The following is a 21,863-nucleotide window of genomic DNA, read 5'->3' as shown; positions in this document are numbered from 1 at the left end:
TGATTGTCATGTTTGAAAACTAGTTTAATAACAGGATCTAGAAGCAGAGGGATTAATTTTTATTTTTGGCATAGTTAACAAAAATACAAATTATTGTAGTTTCAGCTCTGGCTGGGTAGCTCAGTTGGTTAGAGTGTCATCCCAATATGCCAAGGTTGCAGGTTTGATCCTCTTTCAGGGCACATACAGGAATCAACCAATGAATGCATAAATAAGTGGAACAACAAATTGATGTGGTCTTCTCCCCCCCACCTGCTTCCCCTCTTTTTCTAAAGTCTTGTATTTTCTGAAAATGACTGGCAATATAATGTGCAGTAATTTAAATCTTAATTGCAGAATGATTTTTAAAGACATCTGTATTGTGTCTCTTGGACTATGGACCTAAGATTTACAAAATATACCTCCTCCCTCCTATCCCCAGCAAAGATACAAAGCACAAAACTTACAGATCTCAGTCAGCACCATGTGCTGCTAGAAACTTAATATTTGATGGGAACTCAGAGTCCCCCAGAAAAGATACTAAGAAATTTTATAATTTAAAATGATAATTATGTTTGAGGCATATGATAGAAATTGGCTACAATGTAAGGAGTGGTTTATTCTAAAAGAGAAAGTTTCTGAAAGATGAAGAACTTCTGATAGATCAGGGGTCCTCAAACTTTTTAAACAGGGGGCCAATTCACTGTCCCTCAGACCGTTGGAGGGCCGGACTATAGTTTTAAAAAAAAAAACTATGAACAAATTCCTATGCACACTGCACATATCTTATTTTGAAGTAAAAAAAACAAAACGGCAAAAACACCTGCATGTGGCCCGCGGGCCGTAGTTTGAGGACGCCTGTGATAGACGAAGAGCCACAAGTGTTCAAGGTCCCTCTTTGTCTTGTTTGTAGTTGAGTCCTCTTGCCCAGCACACTGCATGATGCTCCAAATAGGGTGGGTTGAATGGCTTGGTACTGTGACCTTTGTAAGGGAAGTCATCTTTCCCAGAGATGTTATAGGAGCAGCTAAAGAAGAATTTTAATATAACTAAGAGACTATAACAATAAAGAGAATGCATAGAAAAAAATGTTTGTGGTTTTTTTTTTTCCTGCTAGGTTCTCTCTCTCTCTCTCTCTCTCTCTCTCTCTCTCTCTCTCTCTCTCTCTCTCTCTCTCTCTCTAATTTTAATAAACATTACCTTTTCTTTTTAAGTTCTAATACAGGGTGGAGCCAAAGTAGATTTACAGTTTGTTTGGGGAATAATGCAAGAATAAACTCTGTTTTGCATACTCACAACTGTAAACCTACTTTTGCCCCAACCCTGCATGTGCAGGGAGTACTGAGTGCTCTAGGAATTCTCTACTTTCAAAGGACTGGTTTGATTTGTGAAATCGTCTTTATTGCAGGGTGCTGTTTTGTTACGTTTTACACCCGCAAAGCTGCATTAGAAGCACAGAATGCTCTTCACAATATGAAGGTCCTCCCAGGGGTAAGAAAGCTCCTACTAAGTGGAACTGTGGTGGTATTGACACATGGAACATACTTGAATGTATTAGATACACATTGAAAACCATTTTGGGGAAAGGGTGACTTTCACAGGAATGGATGTAAAGGGAACTTTTAAAGATTATAGGCTGAAAGTAGTTCTTTCTCAGCCAAGAGGATTTTTACTTCTTGATTCAGAGTTTTATCCATTCTGATATTTTGTGGGGCAAAGGTCATGAAGCAGGTGTGAGTTCAAGAGAACTCTTACAGGCTCTAGTTTTGGTATTTCTTTAGAGTCCTCATTTATATTTCTGCTTCAGTGTGTACAGTGGTAATATTCACATGTTCTCCTTTTCAGATGCATCATCCTATACAGATGAAACCTGCCGACAGTGAGAAGAGCAATGGTAAGCAAGCATGTAGGCCCTTCCCTTATCAGGTTTTTTTCTAGTTTGCTGTTCTCTTGGCATCTGATTGCATTGTGCTCTGAGTAATTTCTTTTTGAGGTAGAAGTGACATATAGCATTATGTTAATTTCAAGTATACAGCATAATGTTTTGATAAATATTGTGAAATGATCACCACAATAAGGCTAGTTAAAATCTTTTACCATACATGGTCACAAAAATTTTTTCTTGTGATGAGAACTTTTAAGATCTACTCTCTCAGCACCTTTCAAATATGCAGTATAGCATTATTAACTGTAGTCTCCATGCTGCAGCCTACATCCTCATGACTTATTTATTTTATAACTGGAAGTTTGTACCCTTTCAGCCCCTTCACTGGCAACCATCAATCTGTTTTCTGTATGAGTTTGGGGTTTTGTTTTCTTTTTTTTTAAAAGATTCCTCATAGAAGAAAGATCATACTGTATTTGTCTTCTCCTGTTTGACTTATTTCACTTAGCATAACGCCCCAAGTTCATCCATGTTGTCACAAATGGCAAAACGTTATTCCTTTTTATGACTGAATAATATTTCTCTGTGTGTGTGTTTGTGTGTGCATGTGCCGTGCACACACATTTATCACTGTACACTTTAGTTGTTTCTGTATCTTGGCTGTTGTAAATAGTGCTATAGTGGATATAGGTATGCATGTATTTTTTTGAATTAGTGATTTCATTTTTGTCAGATAAATACCCATAAGTCGAATTGCTGGATCATATGGTAGTTCTAGTTTTAATTTTTTGAGGAGCTGCCATACTGTTTTCTATAATGGTTTCACTAATTTACATTCCCACCAACAGTGCACAAGGGTTCTTTTTTCTCCGAATTCTTGCCAATATTTGTTCCTTTCTTGGCTTTGTTTGTTTGTTTTTGTTAATTCTTACCGCAGGATATTTTTCCCATTGATATTTCTTTAGAGTGCTAGGGAAGGAGGTGGGGGGAGGGGCGGCGAACATCAGTGTGAGAGAGACACATCTAGTGGTTGCCTCACACACACGTCCCTACCGGAGCCGGGGATAAAACCTGCAATCTAGGTACATGCCCTTGAACCCGCAGCCTTCCGGTTTGCAGAACAACACTCTAACCACTTAGCCATGCCAGTCAGGACCCTTTCTTGGCTTTGTGATAATAGCCATTCTAATGGGTGTGAAGTGATACCTCACACCCATTAGAATGTTTGTTTTTTTTTGCAGTTTTCTGATGACTAGTAATGTTGACCATCATTTTATGTGTCTGTTGTCCATATGTATGTATTTTTTGGAAAATGTCTATTCAAATCCTCTGCCCGTTTTTTAATCACATGTTTTTTTCTTCTTCTTCTTCTTCTTTTTTTTTTTGCCTTTGAGTTGTATAAGTTCTTTATATTTTTTGAATAGTAACCCCTATCATATATGATTTGCAAATATTTTCTCCCATTTTATAGGTTGCTTTTTCATTTAGTTGATGATTTCCCTTGCTGTGCAGAAGCTTTTTAGTTTGTAGTCCCGCTTATTTATTTTTGCTTTTGTTGCCTTTACTTTTGGAGTCAGATCCAAAAAAGTCATTGCCAAAACTGATGTCAAGAAACTTACCAAGTATGGTTTTCTTCTAGAAGTTTTATGTTTTCGGGTCTTATATTCAAGTCTAATCCATTTTAGTTAATTTTTTAAATATATTTTTATTAATTTCAGAGAGGGAGGGAGAGGGAGAGAGAGCTAGAAATGTCAGTGATAAGAGAGAATCATTGATTGGTTGACTCCTGCACGCTCCACACTGGGGATTGAGGCTGCAATCCAGGCATGTGCCCTTGACTGGAGTTGAACCCAGGACCCTTCAATCCGCAGGCTGACGCTCTATCCACTGAGCCAAATTTTAGTTAATTTTTGGTGTATTGTATAAGATAGTAGTTCATTGCTCTAATGTCATCTAAATTGTCTGTTTTTTTTTCTTTAAAATAAGTATGGCAAATAACTGAGATAGAGTTGATAGGGAAACATTACAAGAACTTTTTATAGTGAACTGGAATGTCTTTGGCCAATATAATTTCTTATGAGTAGAAGTGAAGAGGGAAAATGAGCAAGTTAGGAAGGAGAATTTAGTCCTCAAAAGGACAGTCAGGCCCTAACCGGTTTGGCTCAGTGGATAGAGCATCTGCCTGCGGACTGAAGGGTCCCAGGTTCGATTCTGGTCAAGGGCATGTACCTTGGTTGCGGTCACATCCCCAGTAGCGGGTGTGCAGGAGGCAGCTGATCGATGTTTCTCTCTCATCAATGTTTCTAACTCTCTATCCCTCTCCCTTCCTCTCTGTAAAAAATCAATAAAATATATTTTTTAAAAAAGGACAGTCAGAAAAGGAAAGTGGATATAGTTAGACTCTCTGTAAGGTGTGTCCTGTTTCTCTTACCATATTAATTAAATGTGCAAACTCATTTTTTAGCATAGTGTATTGCTACTAAGAGCAAATATTACTGAGTGCTAGGCAAGAGCCTAAGAACTATGCATTTAATACCTACAGCTACCTTTGAGGTAAAGCACGTTTCCCTACTAGTCAGGTGAGGAAACAGGCACAGAATGGTTAAGTAACTTTCACAAGTTCATAAAGCTACTTCATTTCCTCTAAGTGCTTTCAATGATAATTTTAAGATACCATTGTTTATAAGAGGAGGTGCTAACTTATGGGGGCGAAAGGTACATCTTATAATCTGTGAAATACGGTATAAATGCACCACAGCCAGGTCTCAAACCCAGAGTCTGTGCTCTACTATCTCTTGAGTGATAATATTCAAGCCTTCTGTGTTTTACTCTCTTAGCAGTGGAAGACAGGAAGCTGTTTATTGGTATGATTTCCAAGAAGTGCACTGAAAATGACATCCGAGTCATGTTCTCTTCATTTGGACAGATTGAAGAATGTCGGATATTGCGGGGACCTGATGGACTGAGCCGAGGTGGGTACATTTTTAAACTTTAAAGATACTCATCTTGTCCTGGCTGGGTTAGCTCAGTGGATAGAAAGTTGGCCTACGGAGGGTCCCAAGTTCAATTTGGGGACGTGCGGGAGGCAGCCAATCAATGATTCTCTCTCATCATTGATGTTTCTGCCTCTCTCTCCCTCTCTGAAATAAAAAAAAAAAAGGATACTCATCTTGCCCTGGCCTGGGTAGCTCAGTTGGTAAGAATATTGTCCCGATATGCCAAGATTGCAGGTTTGATCCCCAGTTGGGGTACATACAAGAATCAGCCAACTAATGCATAAATAAGTGGAACAATAAATCCATGTTTCTCTCTCTATATATATAAAATTTATATGCTTATTTTGAATTTGGAGTTGTTTTTAACCTGACTAGTGGAAACCAGTAATCCCTAGCCAATATGGCTCTGTCATGATGGAGAAGTTGGGCTTGAAGTTGTATGTGTAGGTCCTGTCACAACTCTTCCTTAATTTGATCCCTTTTGTATTCTCCCAACATCCTTAAGGAGTTTATATTCTGTTTTTCAGTGTCATGTATTAAAATTCTCTCTTTTATGCATGGAGAGGTTCTTGATGTTAAAATGGAAACACTTTCTTCACAGGAGGAACTTGAGGCTATGAATCTTCCTTTATCTTTTAAGCACTTTGTTTCTTATTTCTGCTTCCCTGGGTTTTCATTATAGCACTTATCACTCTGGTGTAACATAGCTCTCTCTTCCACTAGATCATGAAACCCTGAAGGCAGGAACCTTATCTATACGTATTGCTAGCATGGTACTTGCTCATAGTTAAGTGCTCAGTTAATGTCTATAAGTAAGTAAGCGAATGAATGAGTTGTTGACCTTTCTCTTACCAGGTTGTGCATTTGTGACTTTTACAACAAGAGCCATGGCACAGACAGCTATCAAGGCAATGCACCAAGCACAGACCATGGAGGTAGGGAGATGAATGCAAGGGGGAATTCCTTAGCCTGAGAGTGCTAGGACTTTTGGCCTTCCAAGCCCAGCATCATGTACAGCATCTGGTGGTTCTAAAAGCTAAGCAGGCCAAACGTCTTAAAAGTTAAAAACTGATGGTTTCTTTAACATATTAGATGTTATTAAATGAAAGTTAAAATTAACATATTGGAACTAGTTGCCCTTTTAAATTGTCTTTTGCCACTTACATGTATTAGGAAGAGAGTCATTTGGCAGTGAATGAAATTAGAATGCAGCCTGTATGTCACTAGAAAGGATTTTTCCTTCACCCAGAAGGAGGAATTTGACCCTTTGGTTTTGGTGTTTTCATAGGGTTGCTCATCCCCCATGGTGGTAAAATTTGCTGATACACAGAAGGACAAAGAACAGAAGAGAATGGCCCAGCAGCTCCAGCAGCAGATGCAGCAAATTAGCGCAGCATCTGTGTGGGGAAACCTTGCTGGTCTCAATACTCTTGGACCCCAGTATTTAGCAGTGAGTCTTTGTGGTTTGCTTTCTGCAGACTGTGCAAGCTCCCAGCTGTTTCTTCTTCTGCTATCCCCAGCAAACAGACACAATGGCATTTACAACTTTTAGCACATTGAAATTTTATGTAAAAATTCAGGCAATGAGGTGTTCTTGAAGTCATGTTATTTTCTCTATCTCTCTGGTCACACATCTTTGGTTATATCTTGAGGTTTTGGTTATATCTTGAGTTAAAGTGAAACCATAATTTTCTGATAAAAAGTGTTTTAGGAACATCTTATGTCCCTACCCTCAAGGAAAAAAAATTCTTGAGAGACTCTTAACTACAAAATACCTTTTTCTATATCCCTTTCTACCCAGTGTAGAAGGCATCATTAAATACCTTGTTGATTCTCCCTGAAGAGTACAATAAATGTTTCTTTCTGCTGATTGAGAGATCAGGCATGGACATTATGAAATGAGTATTACAGCTGTATATTTGAGTTTGCTATGTTGTAAATAGATTTCTTTTAATTTGATCGCTTGTTGAGTTTAAGTTATACAGTCCAAAAGAGGGGCAGGCTCCACTTTATTATTAAGATTTACTAGGTCTACAGTATTACAGGAGAATTGCACTGCTTAAACCTTTAAAGGGATGCAGAAAGGACAACATAATTAAAACTGTGCCATCTGTAAATCAGAATGAAAGGTCATCTGTAAAGCAACCAATGAAGGAAAATAAATGGTGAGACCACTAGATGTATATGAATAGTCAAAAAATATACACATAGGATAATAATAGTCATCCATTCCTCATCCTTTCAAAGATTATTTTCTATAGAAACAACAAAGACAATGATTTCTGCCCCCCAGTACTGAATTTTGACTAATTTGATGCCTCCTGTCTCCATACTTCTAATATGTTAGAGGAAATCCCAGTTTCTCTGAAGTCCAAAAGTGAAGATGGTTGTTCTATTTCAATAGATCAAATTGTTTCTTAGTGCCAGAACATTGCTTAAAAGTTTAGAAAATTCAGAGAAATTTTAGTCTTTTGCCAAAATGATAATTCTTTGAAAATTATCTCTATGATACACATTTACTTCTTAGAGAGTTTTAGAGCCTTTTTTCAGGGAACAGTCCCCATCTTGTTCTCGTTGCCACATCCAGCAAGTACATGGTGGTTTATGGTGAGAACTGGTCTCTTTAATTTAGGTGTGACCCCCTCCCTAAGAGCTATTCTCATTTAGGGAAGAAATGAAGGGGACAAATACAGTATGCACAGTCCACCAGCTGGGACTGAACACATTGCCCAAGGATTTAAGAAGACAAAAATGAAGGCATGGGTGCTAATGGGCTGTGTAAGTGATAGTGCATCATCATTCATTATGAGTTTTTTTCTGGAATATGTGGATTGAACCTGATCTCTATTGGACCAGAGTGGTGGTTTTTAATTTTTGTGGTGTTGTGGACCCCTTTGAGAACCTGATAAAAATCGTGTACATGTGCATTTTTTTTTCCTCATGCATTTTTTTTTTCCTCATTCTGTTTCTGGAGGTTTGTAGATCTCCTGAGACCTGTGGATTAAAGGGATCTATGATAGAGAAACCAAGTCAGATGCTTGTGGGAATGGACAACAGGTTGAATAAAGGATCTAGAAACAAGAATACCAATTGTTCATAATGAACAATGGTTGCATTTGAATGGAGCAAAGGTTTTCAGCAGGTTGGTTAGATGAAGATTATGTTTTACTAAGATACAAAAGAAGATCAAGGTCATGGGGATCCATATAAGCTCATAGACAGGTCTCTTGTTAAATTTATTATGGACATCCATTGAAAGAATATGTACACTGAACTGATAAGGACAACTTCATCAGTCATTCGATCATCTGCAACAGTGAAGATCCATTTGGAGGGGAGTAGATAACTGGGCTCGATGGATATGTAGCATGGGAGAGGTTGATTTAGACATGGGTCTGTTGTGGCTGGTAAAGTGTGACGCTAAGAAATACCATGAAATAGTGAGATTTTATATTTAAAATAGTTGTTTAAATAGAAATTGGGTATCCAGGTGGAAACAATCTGCAAAATAAGATGTGTGGACGTAACTAAGGAGAACTTGGGATAGAGGAAATAGAAATGGCAGGCATCGACCCACAGACACCTCAGTCGATTACAGAGCTGCTTGAGTTGAGCTTAGTTCCCTGCTCTACTTCTGTCCTCTGCTGTGCTGCATTCTGTTGCCTAAGCACTTGAGCTTGGCTCAGAACTCAATGAGCATTACTGTCTTCTGGGCCAGGGCTTTAGCTGTGTTGTATTGTATTGTGCTGTCATAAGCCTTATGTTTCTGTTGTGTTGGCTTGGGTTCTTGTCTTCAACGTTCTTCTCTCTCGGGGCCTCTGCACTCTCGCTTTGCTGTGCTGTAGAGTTATCCCAGATGCAGAACCAGCCCTCACTCTCACTCTTGTTCTGTTTTTTGGTGTAATGTCTAGCTTTATTTGCAGCTCCTTCAGCAGACTGCCTCCTCTGGGAACCTCAACACCCTGAGCAGCCTCCACCCAATGGGAGGTAAGTGTCTTACTGCTGTGGAGGAGCAGCAGCAGCCAGGCCATCAGACCCAGCTAACAGCAGTCTGAGAGTTTGCACCGTTTGTGCAGAAAAAAATTATTTTCCACTCATGTAAACCTGACATAAAAAGAACATCACAGGATTCAACTGCCTTGTCTCTAGAAGGTGACTCTGTTAGTCATTTATGCCAGATTGTTCTGGAGTTGTCTACTGCTCCCCACTCCTTTAAGTGTCTGTTGAGGAAGAAGATAGAAAAGAGCTGTTAACACCTGCAGACTACCTGAGGCCATTTTGATCAGGAGAAAGTTGCAGGAACCCTTTATTTCCACAACAAAGTGACTTTTTCAGTGACTGAAGAAAAGCCTAAGAAATACTTTCATACAAATGGCTTACCCTGAAATTGCTAGAATCCAGGCAGTTAGTTTACCTCTGTATCTTATACATGTTACTTCATAGGTGAATTACCTTTTTTTTATTATTATTGATTTTTTTACAGAGAGGAAGAGAGAGGTATAGAGAGTTAGAAACATCGATGAGAGAGAAACATCGATCAGCTGCCTCTTGCACACCCCCTTACTGGGGATGTGCCCGCAACCAAGGTACATGCCCTTAACCGGAATCGAACCTGGGACCCTTGAGTCCGCAGGCCGACGCTCTATCCACTGAGCCAAACCGGTTTTGGCGGTGAATTACCTTTTGTTGCAGTTAACGTGCATGGAAAACTTAATTGACAAATACCTGAGTTTATAACAAAATAGAGCTCCACAGACAAACCTGAGGCAGGGTCCATCAGAATACTTAGTGGGGGTGGGGGACAGGAGCTCCCCCTGCCCCTTTGGCAGTGGGATAAGGCTAGGCAAGTGCATTTGAAATTGGGGTGGTTTTAGGTGAACTGCATTTATCATATGAAAAATTTAATAGTGTTTCACTTTTTTACAAGGACTGAGAAAGTTGCTAGATTGTAAATCTGTGTTGTCGTTTTTATTTTCATTAATTCTTCCCTCCACCCCTCTGCCTTTCCATCATCTACTAAATGGTTTGCAACACATTGTCAGTGCAGTTCAAGTTTCTTCTCCTTTTAATCGTTGCCTAGGTTCTACTTGGAAGTTTTTCCCTCCGTGTTTTTTTCTCTCTTCTGATAACTAATCTGCTATTCAAGTGGTGGTGTTGTTTTTTTATTCTTTGTCCTCTTGCTGTTCTCACATGTATTCTCCCCTGTTGTTCCTTCTTCTGGGTCTCTGCTACATTTTCTGCTTGTTCACTTCCATTTCAAAGAGCACATCCCCTGTGAAGTCTGAGTGAGGGGCTCGGATGCAGTCCCATTCTATGCCACAGGTGTGGGCATTGTTGTCCTCTTGGACACCTGAGCCCATGGTAGACCACTGACCAACCCCCTTTGCTGGTTTCCTGATTGCCCATCCTTTTATTAGTACTCACTTGAGGTGGTATGCTATTGGATTAGATAATTCTTCTCTGAGGAAATGATACCAAGTTTCTTAATGAGTTGAGGGGTATTTGAATCTTTTTGGAGCCCTGTAAAGTTGCTTGTAAGGCTTATCTAGAATATTTCCTCTTTGGAACTAGCCTTCCACTGGTATGAGCTGTTCCCGGAGCAGATAAGGAGGCACTCTGATCTGCTTGCTGATCTCTTGCTTTGGATGTTGCAGGGTTAAATGCAATGCAGTTACAGAATTTGGCTGCCCTAGCTGCTGCTGCTAGTGCTGCTCAGAGCACACCTAGTGGTACCAACGCTCTCACTACATCCAGCAGTCCCCTCAGCGTACTCACCAGTTCAGGTAAGCATGTAGCAGGGGCCAGGGGGCCCTTGTGTGCCTTGGGCAGAATCCCAAGAGAGGGATATGTCATTCTGAGAGCAGTTAATACCCATTTCCAAAGGGGACAGATTATGAACAACAAATTTTCAAATGCCATCTTCTAACTTTAGACATAGCTCATAATTTTTAATTTCTTGTGATCATCATTTGTTTTTATGTCCAGCAGGGACAGTTATCAAAATTAGTAACTGAAAACTTCTTTCTAAGAGAATATTTAAGTAGTATCATTCTTAGGCTTTGGTTCCTGCTGAGAAGGCAAATGTTGGCTTGAGTTTAACTCATGGATTTCTGGTCTCAGGGTCTTCACCGAGCTCCAGCAGTAGCAACTCTGTCAACCCCATCGCCTCCCTTGGAGCCTTGCAGACATTAGCTGGAGCAACGGCAGGCCTCAATGTCAGCTCATTGGCAGGTGAGAGGCAACCCATGGATGTCATCAGGCCTTGCTTTGTGCAGGTAGCACATTATAAACAACCCTGGTAAGGGTACTGTTAGAATGAGTAGCCCAGTGAACCAAAAAATAATTATGAATTGCCCTGGCTGGTGTGGCTCAGTTAGGCATCATCCTGTATACCTAAAGGTTGCCGGTTCGATCCTCTATCAGGGTTGTGGGCTTAATACCTGGTAATGGGCATGTAGGAGGCAGCTGATCAATGTATTGCTCACATCTATGTGAGGATCGAGCCCACAACTCAGGCATGTGCGTCTGACCAGAATCGAACCCAGGACCCTTGAGTCCACAGGCCAACGTTCTTATCCACTGAGCCAAACCAGCTAGCGCAACTCTCTCTCAAAATCTTTTAAAAAATAATAATGATCATTAGTTAAATCCCACCTCTACCACTAACCAGCTATAACTTTTGACCACCTTTCCAAGGTCATTTTCTTTAAAAAAAAAAAAAAATGTTTATTGATTTCAGAGAGAGAGAGAGAGAGAGAGAGAAACATTAATGATGAGAGAGAAACATTGATTGGCTGCCTCCTGGATGCCCCATACTGGGGATCGAGCCCACAACCTGGGCATGTGCCCTGACCAGGAATTGAACTGGCGACCTCTTGGTGCATGGGTTGATGCTCAACCACTGAACCATACCAGCCATGCTCCAAGGTCATTTTCTTATCTATGACATGGGAATAGGACACTTTGAGGGTTTAATAACCCTTTAAGAAGTCAGATGAGAACACAGGTAAAGTGTGAGCACATTGCTCAGTACAGAGTCTGGCACATAAAATATCCTATATAATAAAAGCCCAGCGACCGAACGGCAGAACAACCGGTCAGCCAGTCGCTGTGATGTGCACTGACCACCAGGGGGCAGACGCTCAACGCAGGAGCTGCCCCCTGGTGGTCAGTGCACTACCACAGTGGGAGTGCCGCTCGGCTCGGCTGACTGGGATGAGCGGCTGCTCCCGCTGCGAACCCCAGGCTGACAGGCAGGAACCTTCGCTGCGTTAATGGCCTCCTTGCCCCAGGGCCCTCCTCCGGATGCCCGCAGGCCGCGCAGTGCTGCCGCTGATCTCGCAGAGCTGACCCCAGAGGCTGGGAGGCGAGTTCGTGCGCTGAGGGACTGAGGCCTACTCTGCCTCTCAGTGCTGTTGTCCCTGGGCCCGGCCCCGACTGGACGGGTCCCACGGAGAGGCAAGTGCTCCAGCTCCACGGAAGATGCCGGACCAGGGAGCAGCTGCTCAGAGGGCGGGTCCACAGCCGCTCAGCTGACCAGGATGAGCGGGGCTCCCACAGCGGGCCAATCTCCTCAGGCCACACCCCACCAGTGCATGAATCCTGTGCACCAGGCCTCTAGTGTTCCATAACGTTACTGCTATTGTTAATGATAGTTTACCTACATCTTGTCATAGACCAGATGTACCCCCTTTTGTCCACAATCCTGGGACTCCTATTTACCAGATTCCAGCTCTGTGTGAGAAAGTGGCAGGAAAGCTAGAGAAAATGGGGCAAGTCAAGTGTAAAATGTGTCATTTCTTGCACAGATTAGAAGAAGGTAATGGGGAGAGCCACATCTGGGTGTGGCGTTTTTTAATGTCCCCATTAGCAACAAGGTCTGGTGAGTGTCCTGAAGTCTGACCACTCATGGATATTCCTCCTCGGGGGGAAACTAGGAGCGAGATGAAAGGGAGGACTTTGGAAGTTTTCCTTGGCATCAGTTGAGTCTTTCCAATACTGCTACTTCTGTTCTCTCCCCCAACCAAGGGATGGCTGCTTTAAATGGTGGCCTGGGCAGCAGTGGCCTTTCCAATGGCACTGGGAGCACCATGGAGGCCCTCACGCAGGCCTACTCGGGGATCCAGCAGTACGCCGCTGCGGCGCTCCCCACTCTGTACAACCAGAATCTGTTGACACAGCAGAGTATTGGTGCTGCTGGAAGCCAGAAGGAAGGTGAGTGCAAAGGGAGGCTGGGGTTTGGCGGGGGTGGTTTCTCCCATCTGCACCAGAACTGAATGGCAGGCGAAGGCTGAGTCCTTCAGGTGGTCAGACCACCACTTTTCTTTGACAGTGTCAAAGATAGACTGAGAAACTCGTAAGTGTGACCTGCTTTTGGAATGTTTTCTGGATGTGGCTCAGATCAGAACCTCTGTACACCCTTCTGGGATGGGGCTGCCATTTTTAGATGAAGATATATACCGACCTTACTGTGTCTGACACATTTGGCAATTAGGAAGTCTTCCCTCTGGGTTATAAATCTGTCAAAGGATATCTTCTGGGTAGGTGTTCCTTTTAGCTTTTGGTGTTTTCCTCACTTTCGGATCGATGCTTTTCCTAATTGAGGACAGACTGAACACTGGTGGGACAATGAGTTAGGGCCCATGTGTTGATGCAGTGAGAAGTATGTGTTCTGATGGTATTAAGTTCAGGAGAGGCTTTCTAGGCAGTAAGGGGCCTGAAGGTGGTTTATATAACTTGAAAGCCCTGCTGACACCTTTCTGCTTGTATTTCTATTATAAGTAGGAGCTGGCAAGGTTGAAGCACTAATGTGGGAAAAAGACAAGTATTCTCTCTTGCCATAACAGCATCCTCCCCTGCTCTGAATCAGGCGCTTATGTGCCCTAGAATGTAATAATAGGGTAACTGTTGGAACTATGCAGGCAGACAATAAACCAGTAAAAACACAGGGTATTCCAAATGATGCTCTGAAGAATGATGGATGAGAAAGGGGATGGGAAGTGCCGGGAACACAGCATTTTATATGGAATGTTCGGAGAAGTTCTAAGTTGCCATTTAAGCAGAGGAAGACAAGTGATAGGGACAGAGGAACAGCAAGTGCAAAGGCCCTGAGGCAGCAAGGTTCTTTAATGTGTTTGACAACATCAGGGAGGCCAGGGTGGGGAATTGGCTGCACTGTGGTTGTCATGAAACTCTTTTGGTTAGAAAATCGTTGAGTGGTTGGAAGAGGAAAGCATATTCTATTTTGAGCTCAGTGTTAATCATAGTTTAAAATATAATTTCTTTTTACTGAGGCACAAGTGACATAAGGTAAAATTCACCTTTTTTGTAATATAGCTCTATGAGCTTTGATGAATGCATACAGTCATGTAACCACCATCACAGATGTAGAACATTCTATCACCCTCAGAAATTTCCTCATGTCCCTTTGTAGTCATTTCCTGCCCCTGCTTCCTGTCTCAATGTATTTGCTGTCCTTGCAGTTTCTAGGCACAATTTTGAAACCTTTTGTGTTTTGTTTTGTTTTTAAAATATATTTTATTGATTTTTTACAGAGAGGAAGGGAGAGGGATAGAGAGTCAGAAACATCGATGAGAGAGAAACATCGATCAGCTGCCTCTTGCACACTCCCCACTGGGTATGTGCCCGCAACCAAGGCACATGCCCCTGACCAGAATCGAACCTGGGACCCCTGAGTCCGCAGGCCAATGCTCTATCCACTGAGCCAAACCGGTTAGGGCAAACCTTTTGTGTTTATAATTTCTTTCTTCCTTCTTTTCTGTATTTTTCTACAAGCACCTAATCTCTGGTTTTATGCTCCACACGCAAGTCTGCCTATTTTATTGTCTCAGCACACCTTCCTCCTACAAGGTCAAATTCTCACATCCCTCAGTAAGACACAGAGCATAGCTAAACATGAGGGAAGGGACCTGTTTCAGTGAATGCCCTTCAGTTCTCTGCTCGGTATTTGGAGAATCTGTTTAGTTCTCCAAATGAATGAATGAATCTCTGTTTGTTGGGGTTCGGATAGTTTTAACGGGGTGGGGGGGAGGATAAGCATTCTTTACACTGTTATCTTTTCAATCAATGGATGTCTTGAAGGTCCAGAGGGAGCCAACCTGTTCATCTACCACCTGCCCCAGGAATTTGGAGATCAGGACCTGCTGCAGATGTTTATGCCCTTTGGGAATGTTGTGTCTGCCAAGGTTTTTATAGACAAGCAGACAAACCTGAGCAAGTGTTTTGGTATGTGGGTTTCTCTTTTGGTGTGTGTGTGTGTGTGTGTGTGTGTGCGTGTGTGTGTGTGTGTTGGGGGATGATAAGAATTTTTACCACTGAAAAAGAAAGGGAAGGGGCCGATAGCAGAAACCTGGGATGGAGTTTGGGTTTTTGTTTAACTCAGCATTCGGCAGATTACGTGACCTCTTTTTGAGCGTGTGTGTGTGTGTGTGTGTGTGTGTGTGTGTGTGTGTGTGTGTGTTTTCCCCCCACTTCTGTAATGGGCTCAATGATTTCTGCCCACAGTCTCTCCAGAGAATAACATAAAGCAAAATACTTAAAAGTATCATGTCGTTGGCAAAGTGGTACTGTTTAGGAACCTAATTTAAATTTATGTGATATAATTTCCAGAATTCTTTTTCCTGCTGAGGAAAATTGGGATTTGAGGCTAAGCTCATAAGGTATCCCTCTTGCATAAGGAGGACTGAGAATGTCCTTGCCTGGTTATGTCCCTCACCTAGGTTTCTGCTTGGACACACAGGTTTTGTAAGTTATGACAATCCTGTTTCGGCTCAAGCTGCCATCCAGTCCATGAATGGCTTTCAGATTGGCATGAAGCGGCTTAAAGTGCAGCTCAAACGTTCGAAGAATGACAGCAAGCCCTACTGAGCGTGCTCCCCTCTGAGACTGGAGTGAGGGTCTTCTGGTAAGTTGGGGAGGAGCACCCTTAATGATTCGAAGCCCTAAGGCTGTGTGTTGACAGCCCTGGACCCTGATCCCTGCCACTCTCGCAGGCACAGCTTGCCCTGAAGACTCGGCTACTGCCTTCTGTGGGAGTTTCGCTTCGTACAGAGGACAAGTTTGTGCTTTGGTTTCCAGTGTTTTACTTTGGAGTTTAGGTGCCATATCCTGAGTTTTTTTTTTTTTTTTTCCTTTATTTAAAGTTTGCTGTGTTTGTAACCAGTGTATGTTGAGAAGGACCAACATCAAACCACCCTGGGGGAGGAGAGGGAATGGAGAAACATTAAAGAAGATCAGAACTTGTCCAAAACTACCCTGAGACAGGACTGAGTGAAACCAAAAACTGACCCCCAGAATCTCCCTGAGTTTGAGAGTGGATGAAATGAGAGCTGCTGTCCAAGAGCTGGGGATGGGAGGGTAGAGCTGGTGGGGTTGGTTGGCTTTGAGGAGAGAGAGGGACTTGATGTCCACGGCCCTGCGAGGTGTCAGCGGGAACTCTCCTATAGCTGCTTCTATGGAAGCACTGAGGTTTTGTCCAGGATTTCTGCCCCTCTTTCCCAAGAAGGGGCTAACAATTCTCTGGAAATAAAAACACCCGTTAAATTAGCCTGACATATGCAAAAAGCAGGGAGACATCACCCATTACCAGCTGTTCCAGCCAGCTATTGGTGTAGGGTTGGCCCTGCCAGGCTGGTGGCTGTTAAAAAGAAGCAGCCGGTCAGAGGTCAGTTTTCGTTTATTTCAACAGATCATTAGACCATGGCCCCTTTCTTACAGAGTGTCTAGGGGACACACTGGTTTCCTTCTTTGTAGTTGACCACAGCAAGGAGTGTCATTTCATCCCAAGCTACTGTTGTATCATGAAGGCAGAACCGAGAAGGGCTTACAGAACCTGGCTGAGGGGGCACTTCTCCTGAGCAGAGTGACCAAAAGCCATCTCGTTGGGGGAGAGGAGCCTGCTTCTTGGTGCATCTGCATCAGAAGGTCCCATCAGAAGTACTCCATTTGCCAGAGGCCAGCCAACACTTGGCACCTAAAAGGACTCCGAAATCCATGCTTGTCTCCTTGGTTGAGGTGTCCCAGATGTAGTATTTTCATCAAGGCAGTCCCCTCTTCTGAGCACTCCAGCCCTGTCTTCTCTTGGGGACAGAGGGGACAACAGGACGTTTACAGCCTCCATATGGATTTAGTGTTTATTTACCTCAGTATTACCATGTTCATTTTTGTCCACGTGCTTACAGTTAGCTCCCTGCTGCCTCCCACAGGTCTTATTCCAGCTCTTGCCTGTGATCTCCCCAGCCTCTGGGCTCTGCCTCTGCTCCAAGAAATGCTTGGGGGTGGAGAGCCAGGAAGGACATGCTGTTGGGAAATGCACTTGGGCCCAGGTAGTCCTGTTAGGATATGACTTTTAATCCAGGCCAGTGACTGGGTCCCTGGGATCTTAAATTTCACAAACATCAGTCCTGACCCCTAGCAGCAGAGATGAGATCAAAGGGGTTGGTTTGCTAATAAGTTGGGTGGGGACTCTCTCCTTGTCATGCTGTCCATTTGGGTCACAGACAGGGATTGATCATCTTGCTGTTGTACAGATATTTGGTGGTGGGTTATCCCACTGAAGCTGGGACAGCTGTTCCCTTCTCATAGTGATAACTTGGGTCTGTTGTCCTCTAAGAAACGTGAACACACTTCTTAAGCTGAACCACGTAAACTTGAATTCTGCGCACTGGGTGAAATGTGTCCTGTGTTTCAAGGATAAAACTGTTCCAAAGGCTTCCAGGGTCATGATGGGATTTTTTAAATAAATGCAAAAAATAAAAATAAAAATAAAGAAAAAAGAAAAAAAAATGCTAGGTTGGGGAGGCGCTGTTCTGAATCCCAACCGGCTGGAATTAAGAATGTTGTTTCTATTTTTATAGAAGTTTTATACAGCTCCGGGGTGGAGAATATTTATTACCTAAATTATATATCTCTGGAAAAGGCCAGGATTTTGTAGAATCCAGAATGTGATTGTTATACACACAGGGTGCTGTGTATGATTGAAACTACTGACTTTCTGTAGCCTGTTTGCAGCCCAGCTAATCTGCCAGAGGGGGAAGGAATTAATGCTGTGAATTGGCGGAGGAGAGAGCTGTGCTCTCCAGGGTGCTGTGGTGCTGTGATCACTAACCTTCTGTTCTGTCTTCCTCCTTGGCCATCGTGGGGTTTTCCAAATCCCAGAAGTCCACTCCGTTCCCACTTTTTCTCCCCTCTCTCTCCTCCCCCATTTCACCATTATTGTCCACAGATTTGTCCTGGGCTCTTGAGACAGTCGGAAACCCCTTTCCAAATGACATGAAAGGCAAAGGTGTGATCAGCCTGCCTTTGACACCTCACCCTGAGGTTTCCAACCTGCTTGTGGGTGTTCTTTTCTAAAAGGAGCGCTTGCCCCAGCAGGGTCCTGGGCTGCCTCGGGGGCCAGCGGGTGAGACTGAGCACTTCTGTCCGTTCTCTTCTCCTGCCCAGTGAGTTAGCGCAGCAGCACTGCCCTCGAGCACAGCTCTCTCCCCAGGCCAAAGGTGGTTTGGGAGAAGCTGCTCCCCTACAAGTCTCCGGTGTGGAAGGGTTCAGCTCAGAGTGGAGACTCGCAGTCAAGTCTTAAGCAATCTTTTGCTGTTGTGTGGGGGTTTCACTTACATAAATGTGTTTTATCATGTAGTTTTGTTTCCTACTTGGGTTTCAATCATGAAATTGATTTGCCTTGAATACATCCAGACACTGTTCCCTGGGTCCCACATGAGTGACCAGGGCCTGCGTGGAAGCTAAGAGCTTGGATTTCTTGGGAACAGAGGGCCATCCCTATAGGATTGAGGAGAAATCCTGGCCCCCTCCCCTAAAGAATTTTCCCACCCCAGGCTTCTTTCTCCCTGGGTCTTTAACAAGGAGCTGGAGAGGCCGAGGCTCTGCTCCACCAGAGATCTCAGACGTGTTTGGATGCTTCGGGGGAAATCCAAGCCTTAGTTTCCCTTCTGTCTCTGGCAATTGGATGTTTTCTTGGTGTCCTCCATGTCCTTTTTGACTTTTCCCTGTGTCCATTGTTAGCATGTGCAAAAGTTCCCTGTCATTGCCCCGCCCCTGCCCCGCCCGCCTCCTCATTTCAGGGCTGTACACAGTGAGTGTTCCTGTTCTCTCTCTCTTTGTTTGGATGTATTGCTCTGTGTAACTCAGTGGGTCTCCCTCTTTCTGGTTTGTTTTTTTTTCTAGATTCCTGCCGTTTGTTCATCGTTGTGCCTAAAGCATGTCGATGTGGCGTCAAGTACATCGTCCAAATCCCTGTCTCTTCAGCTTCTCTGATGCTTGAACTCTCACCTTTGACCTTGTGTTTGACCTTTGATGCTGATGTGTATTTTTATTATGTTTGTTTCTTTTCTTTGTTTTTTCTTTTTTCTTTCCTTTTTTTTTCTTTTGTGCTGCCAAATTGGTTTTGCTAGAACGACTGCTGAAGGGGAAATATTTAAACTTGCATTTGAATATAAAAAAAATCTATTTTTCTAGAACTTCATAAGATAACCACTTGATTTTGTGATTCCAATTCTTTGTAATTGTCTTCAGAGCAGCCCTACTAGCACATACCGCGTAGTGTTTGTATTTCTGTGAACACACAGCCAGTCCGTTTCTAGGCTTTGTTTCTGTGTGCTTAGTTTTAAAGACAACTTTGAAGTAAACAATGAAATAAAAGATGTCACTGAAACCTTTGAGGCTCCTGAGCACATTTTGCTGATACAGTTTGTGGGGCTTGAGGAGACCGCATGTGTTTATTTTTGTTTTCTAAGTTCTCACTGCAGAAAACACCTGAACCCCTTTCCTTTTTGACAGCAGGCTGCAGCCCCAGCCAGCCCTTTTCCTTTTGGGGCTCTTCCTGCAGCCACCTGCAGGGAGCCTTCCGATCCCCCTGGCCCCTCCCCGGCCGCTGTCCCTATCCATGCTTGTTCCTACAGTCTCCACAGCAAAATGTGATGCTTTGATATTTTTTTTGGTTTTTGTTTTTGTATTGTTTTTGTGCTTTTGTTTGGAATTTTTTCCTTTCCTACTAAGATTATGCCCAGAAAAAACAAGTTTTGCATGTTTCCTGCTGTTTCTTCACACCTTCTTATATATCACCTTCACCTCTCTGTTTTCTATAGTTTGTGCAAAAACTGACCGATTTAAAAGGGTTTCAAAGAAGCTGTTTTAAGTTGTTGTGGGGTTGATTATTTTTTTCAAGATTGTATTGTTTTATTTTGAAGTGGCAACTTTCTCCTCTATTGCCCTTAGAGCGTTTGCCTGTGCACTTAGACTGTCACCTCATGTGGCCTCCAGGCCTCAGCAGGGCCTCCAGGAGGCTGGCTGCTCTGCTCAGAGATGGGTGAAGAGGGTGCCTGAGAGGCACGGGAACAGAGGTAGAATCCAGAAGGTGGCTGCGGGTGGGCAGGAGGCTTAGCGCATTAGGGGTAGTGAGCCTCTCTCAGCCCAGAGAAAGGAGGGTGCTCTCGACCACTCAGAGGAGGCCATCTGTGCACTAAGCGGCAGTACACCTGCCAGCGCTTTTCCTAGGTGACAAGCACAATACTACAGTCTTCACACTGTTTACAGCCCTGGCCACCAGCCACCCACACCGGCTCTTCACCGCAGCTCTGCTCTTGCTTATTAGCTAGTGAGATGGGGTAAGGGCAGGGGTTTGCTTTTTAAAATTGGGTGAAGAGCCAGATAGCTACTGTCCCTGGGTGCCAGGCAGACCAGCTCCTTGGTTCCCTGAAGGGAACTTGCCCTCCTCTCTGTGGCACCATCAGCCTCAGGGTCTTAGGGGCTTGAGTCAGAATGTGAATGGCGGAGGAAGAGCCAGGGGAGATGAGGGTCACAGGATGATCTGTGGAGGTAAGAGGTTGCAGAGAGGAGTTTGTGATAGATCCCACCCAGAGAAGAACTAAGCTGCTGGTGGGCGGGAGAGCTGGGCAGCAGGAGTGCCCGGGGAAGGGTGGAGAGGGCGGGGTAGCCGAGGGATGGGGGAGGGGGTGGGGAAGGTAGAAGCACTGTTAGCATCATCCATGCTGGGGTTGGTGAAGGAAGGGATCCCAGCAGAATTTCTGGTCTGGGACCCAGCGGGTTGCCTAGTATTATGCTTGAGGCCATTCTTACTAGAAGGAAAGGGCGGCCACGTGGAGGCCCCGTGGATGGTAGACTGCTTAATTTCCTGGGAGGGGCAAGTGGATGGAAGGAGGCCAGGAGCCCAGCCTGAGCAAACGGCCGCCACCCTACAGTCTGACTGCACAGAGCCGCCTCTGTTGGCAGAGGCGCCGAGGCTCCCCTTCCTGTGTATTCAGAACCCTGTTTGCCAATATAGTTTGCTTTTAATTCCAAGAGGAGCTCTGGGAAAACCTGTGGATAAACCAAATGCCAAACGTTGGACGTTTCCTTTTCTTTTTCTCTCTGATTGTTTTAATTGTTCTGTGGTGGTTTTAATGGATTTGAGACCCTGGAGCGGCAGCTGCCTTTCTGATTTCCAGCTGCTTTTTGTGAATAATTTAAAAAGAAAAAAAAAAGAATCTTTACATTTTGGAGACAAACCTGTGTGAGTTTTTTATTGGTACAAACGTTGTATTTAACACTAGGGGTTTTGTACAGTTTTTTGCCTTTTCTACTAGAAAACAATGTAAAGTGATTTCACAATGTGAAGAGAAAAAATTGCCACTATGACCAAACGCACAGTCTGTTCTGCAGCAACAACGGGATTCAATCAACTCAAAGTCGTGATTCAGCCGTAGAAATGCTTTTCCTTTACCTTGTTTGAGCTTTTCCTTTCTTCCCTGTTTTGATTTGCAAAAGAAAATGTCTTTTTTGTGTGAACTTGTGTTGTACTATGTAGAAAATTATGGATTTTACTTTAATGGTTTAAAAAAAAAAAAAGGCAAGAAGAGCCCTTGTCGCTTTTCTGACCTGATCACAGTTTGTGTAGTGGATTAAAAAAGAAGAAAAAATTGTTAAAAGTTTGGAGCAAGGGAGTATGTGTTTAAAAGGAATCTCCTTTTTTT

General features: G+C 43.4%; 1 protein-coding gene across 6 annotated transcripts in view; it reads left to right on the top strand.

Moving 5' to 3' along the window:
* Nucleotides 1–19,646, top strand: part of CELF1 (CUGBP Elav-like family member 1) — a 76,371-nt gene extending 56,725 nt beyond the window's left edge. For 4 of the 6 annotated variants that reach the window (XM_079787079.1, XM_079787077.1, XM_079787074.1 and 1 more), the window contains 12 exons: nucleotides 1,388–1,470; nucleotides 1,825–1,873; nucleotides 4,702–4,836; nucleotides 5,716–5,795; nucleotides 6,149–6,310; nucleotides 8,772–8,847; nucleotides 10,515–10,643; nucleotides 10,981–11,091; nucleotides 12,889–13,074; nucleotides 14,962–15,105; nucleotides 15,620–15,784; nucleotides 19,060–19,646. In XM_079787079.1, the coding sequence (XP_079643205.1) occupies nucleotides 1,388–1,470; nucleotides 1,825–1,873; nucleotides 4,702–4,836; nucleotides 5,716–5,795; nucleotides 6,149–6,310; nucleotides 8,772–8,847; nucleotides 10,515–10,643; nucleotides 10,981–11,091; nucleotides 12,889–13,074; nucleotides 14,962–15,105; nucleotides 15,620–15,747 (1,283 nt within the window). In that variant the 3' untranslated portion in view covers nucleotides 15,748–15,784; nucleotides 19,060–19,646. Of the gene's footprint in view, nucleotides 1–1,387; nucleotides 1,471–1,824; nucleotides 1,874–4,701; nucleotides 4,837–5,715; nucleotides 5,796–6,148; nucleotides 6,311–8,771; nucleotides 8,848–10,514; nucleotides 10,644–10,980; nucleotides 11,092–12,888; nucleotides 13,075–14,961; nucleotides 15,106–15,619; nucleotides 15,785–15,872 lie in introns of all 6 variants that reach the window. The other 2 variants (XM_079787076.1, XM_079787075.1) reach the window with 2 other exon arrangements.
* Nucleotides 19,647–21,863: the final 2,217 nt, after the last annotated feature.

The sequence above is a fragment of the Cnephaeus nilssonii genome (genome assembly GCF_951640355.1).
Source record: "Cnephaeus nilssonii genome assembly, chromosome: 13".
In the NCBI taxonomy this organism is placed as follows: Eukaryota; Metazoa; Chordata; class Mammalia; order Chiroptera; family Vespertilionidae; genus Cnephaeus; species Cnephaeus nilssonii.
This window is presented reverse-complemented; position numbering and strand designations above follow the sequence as displayed.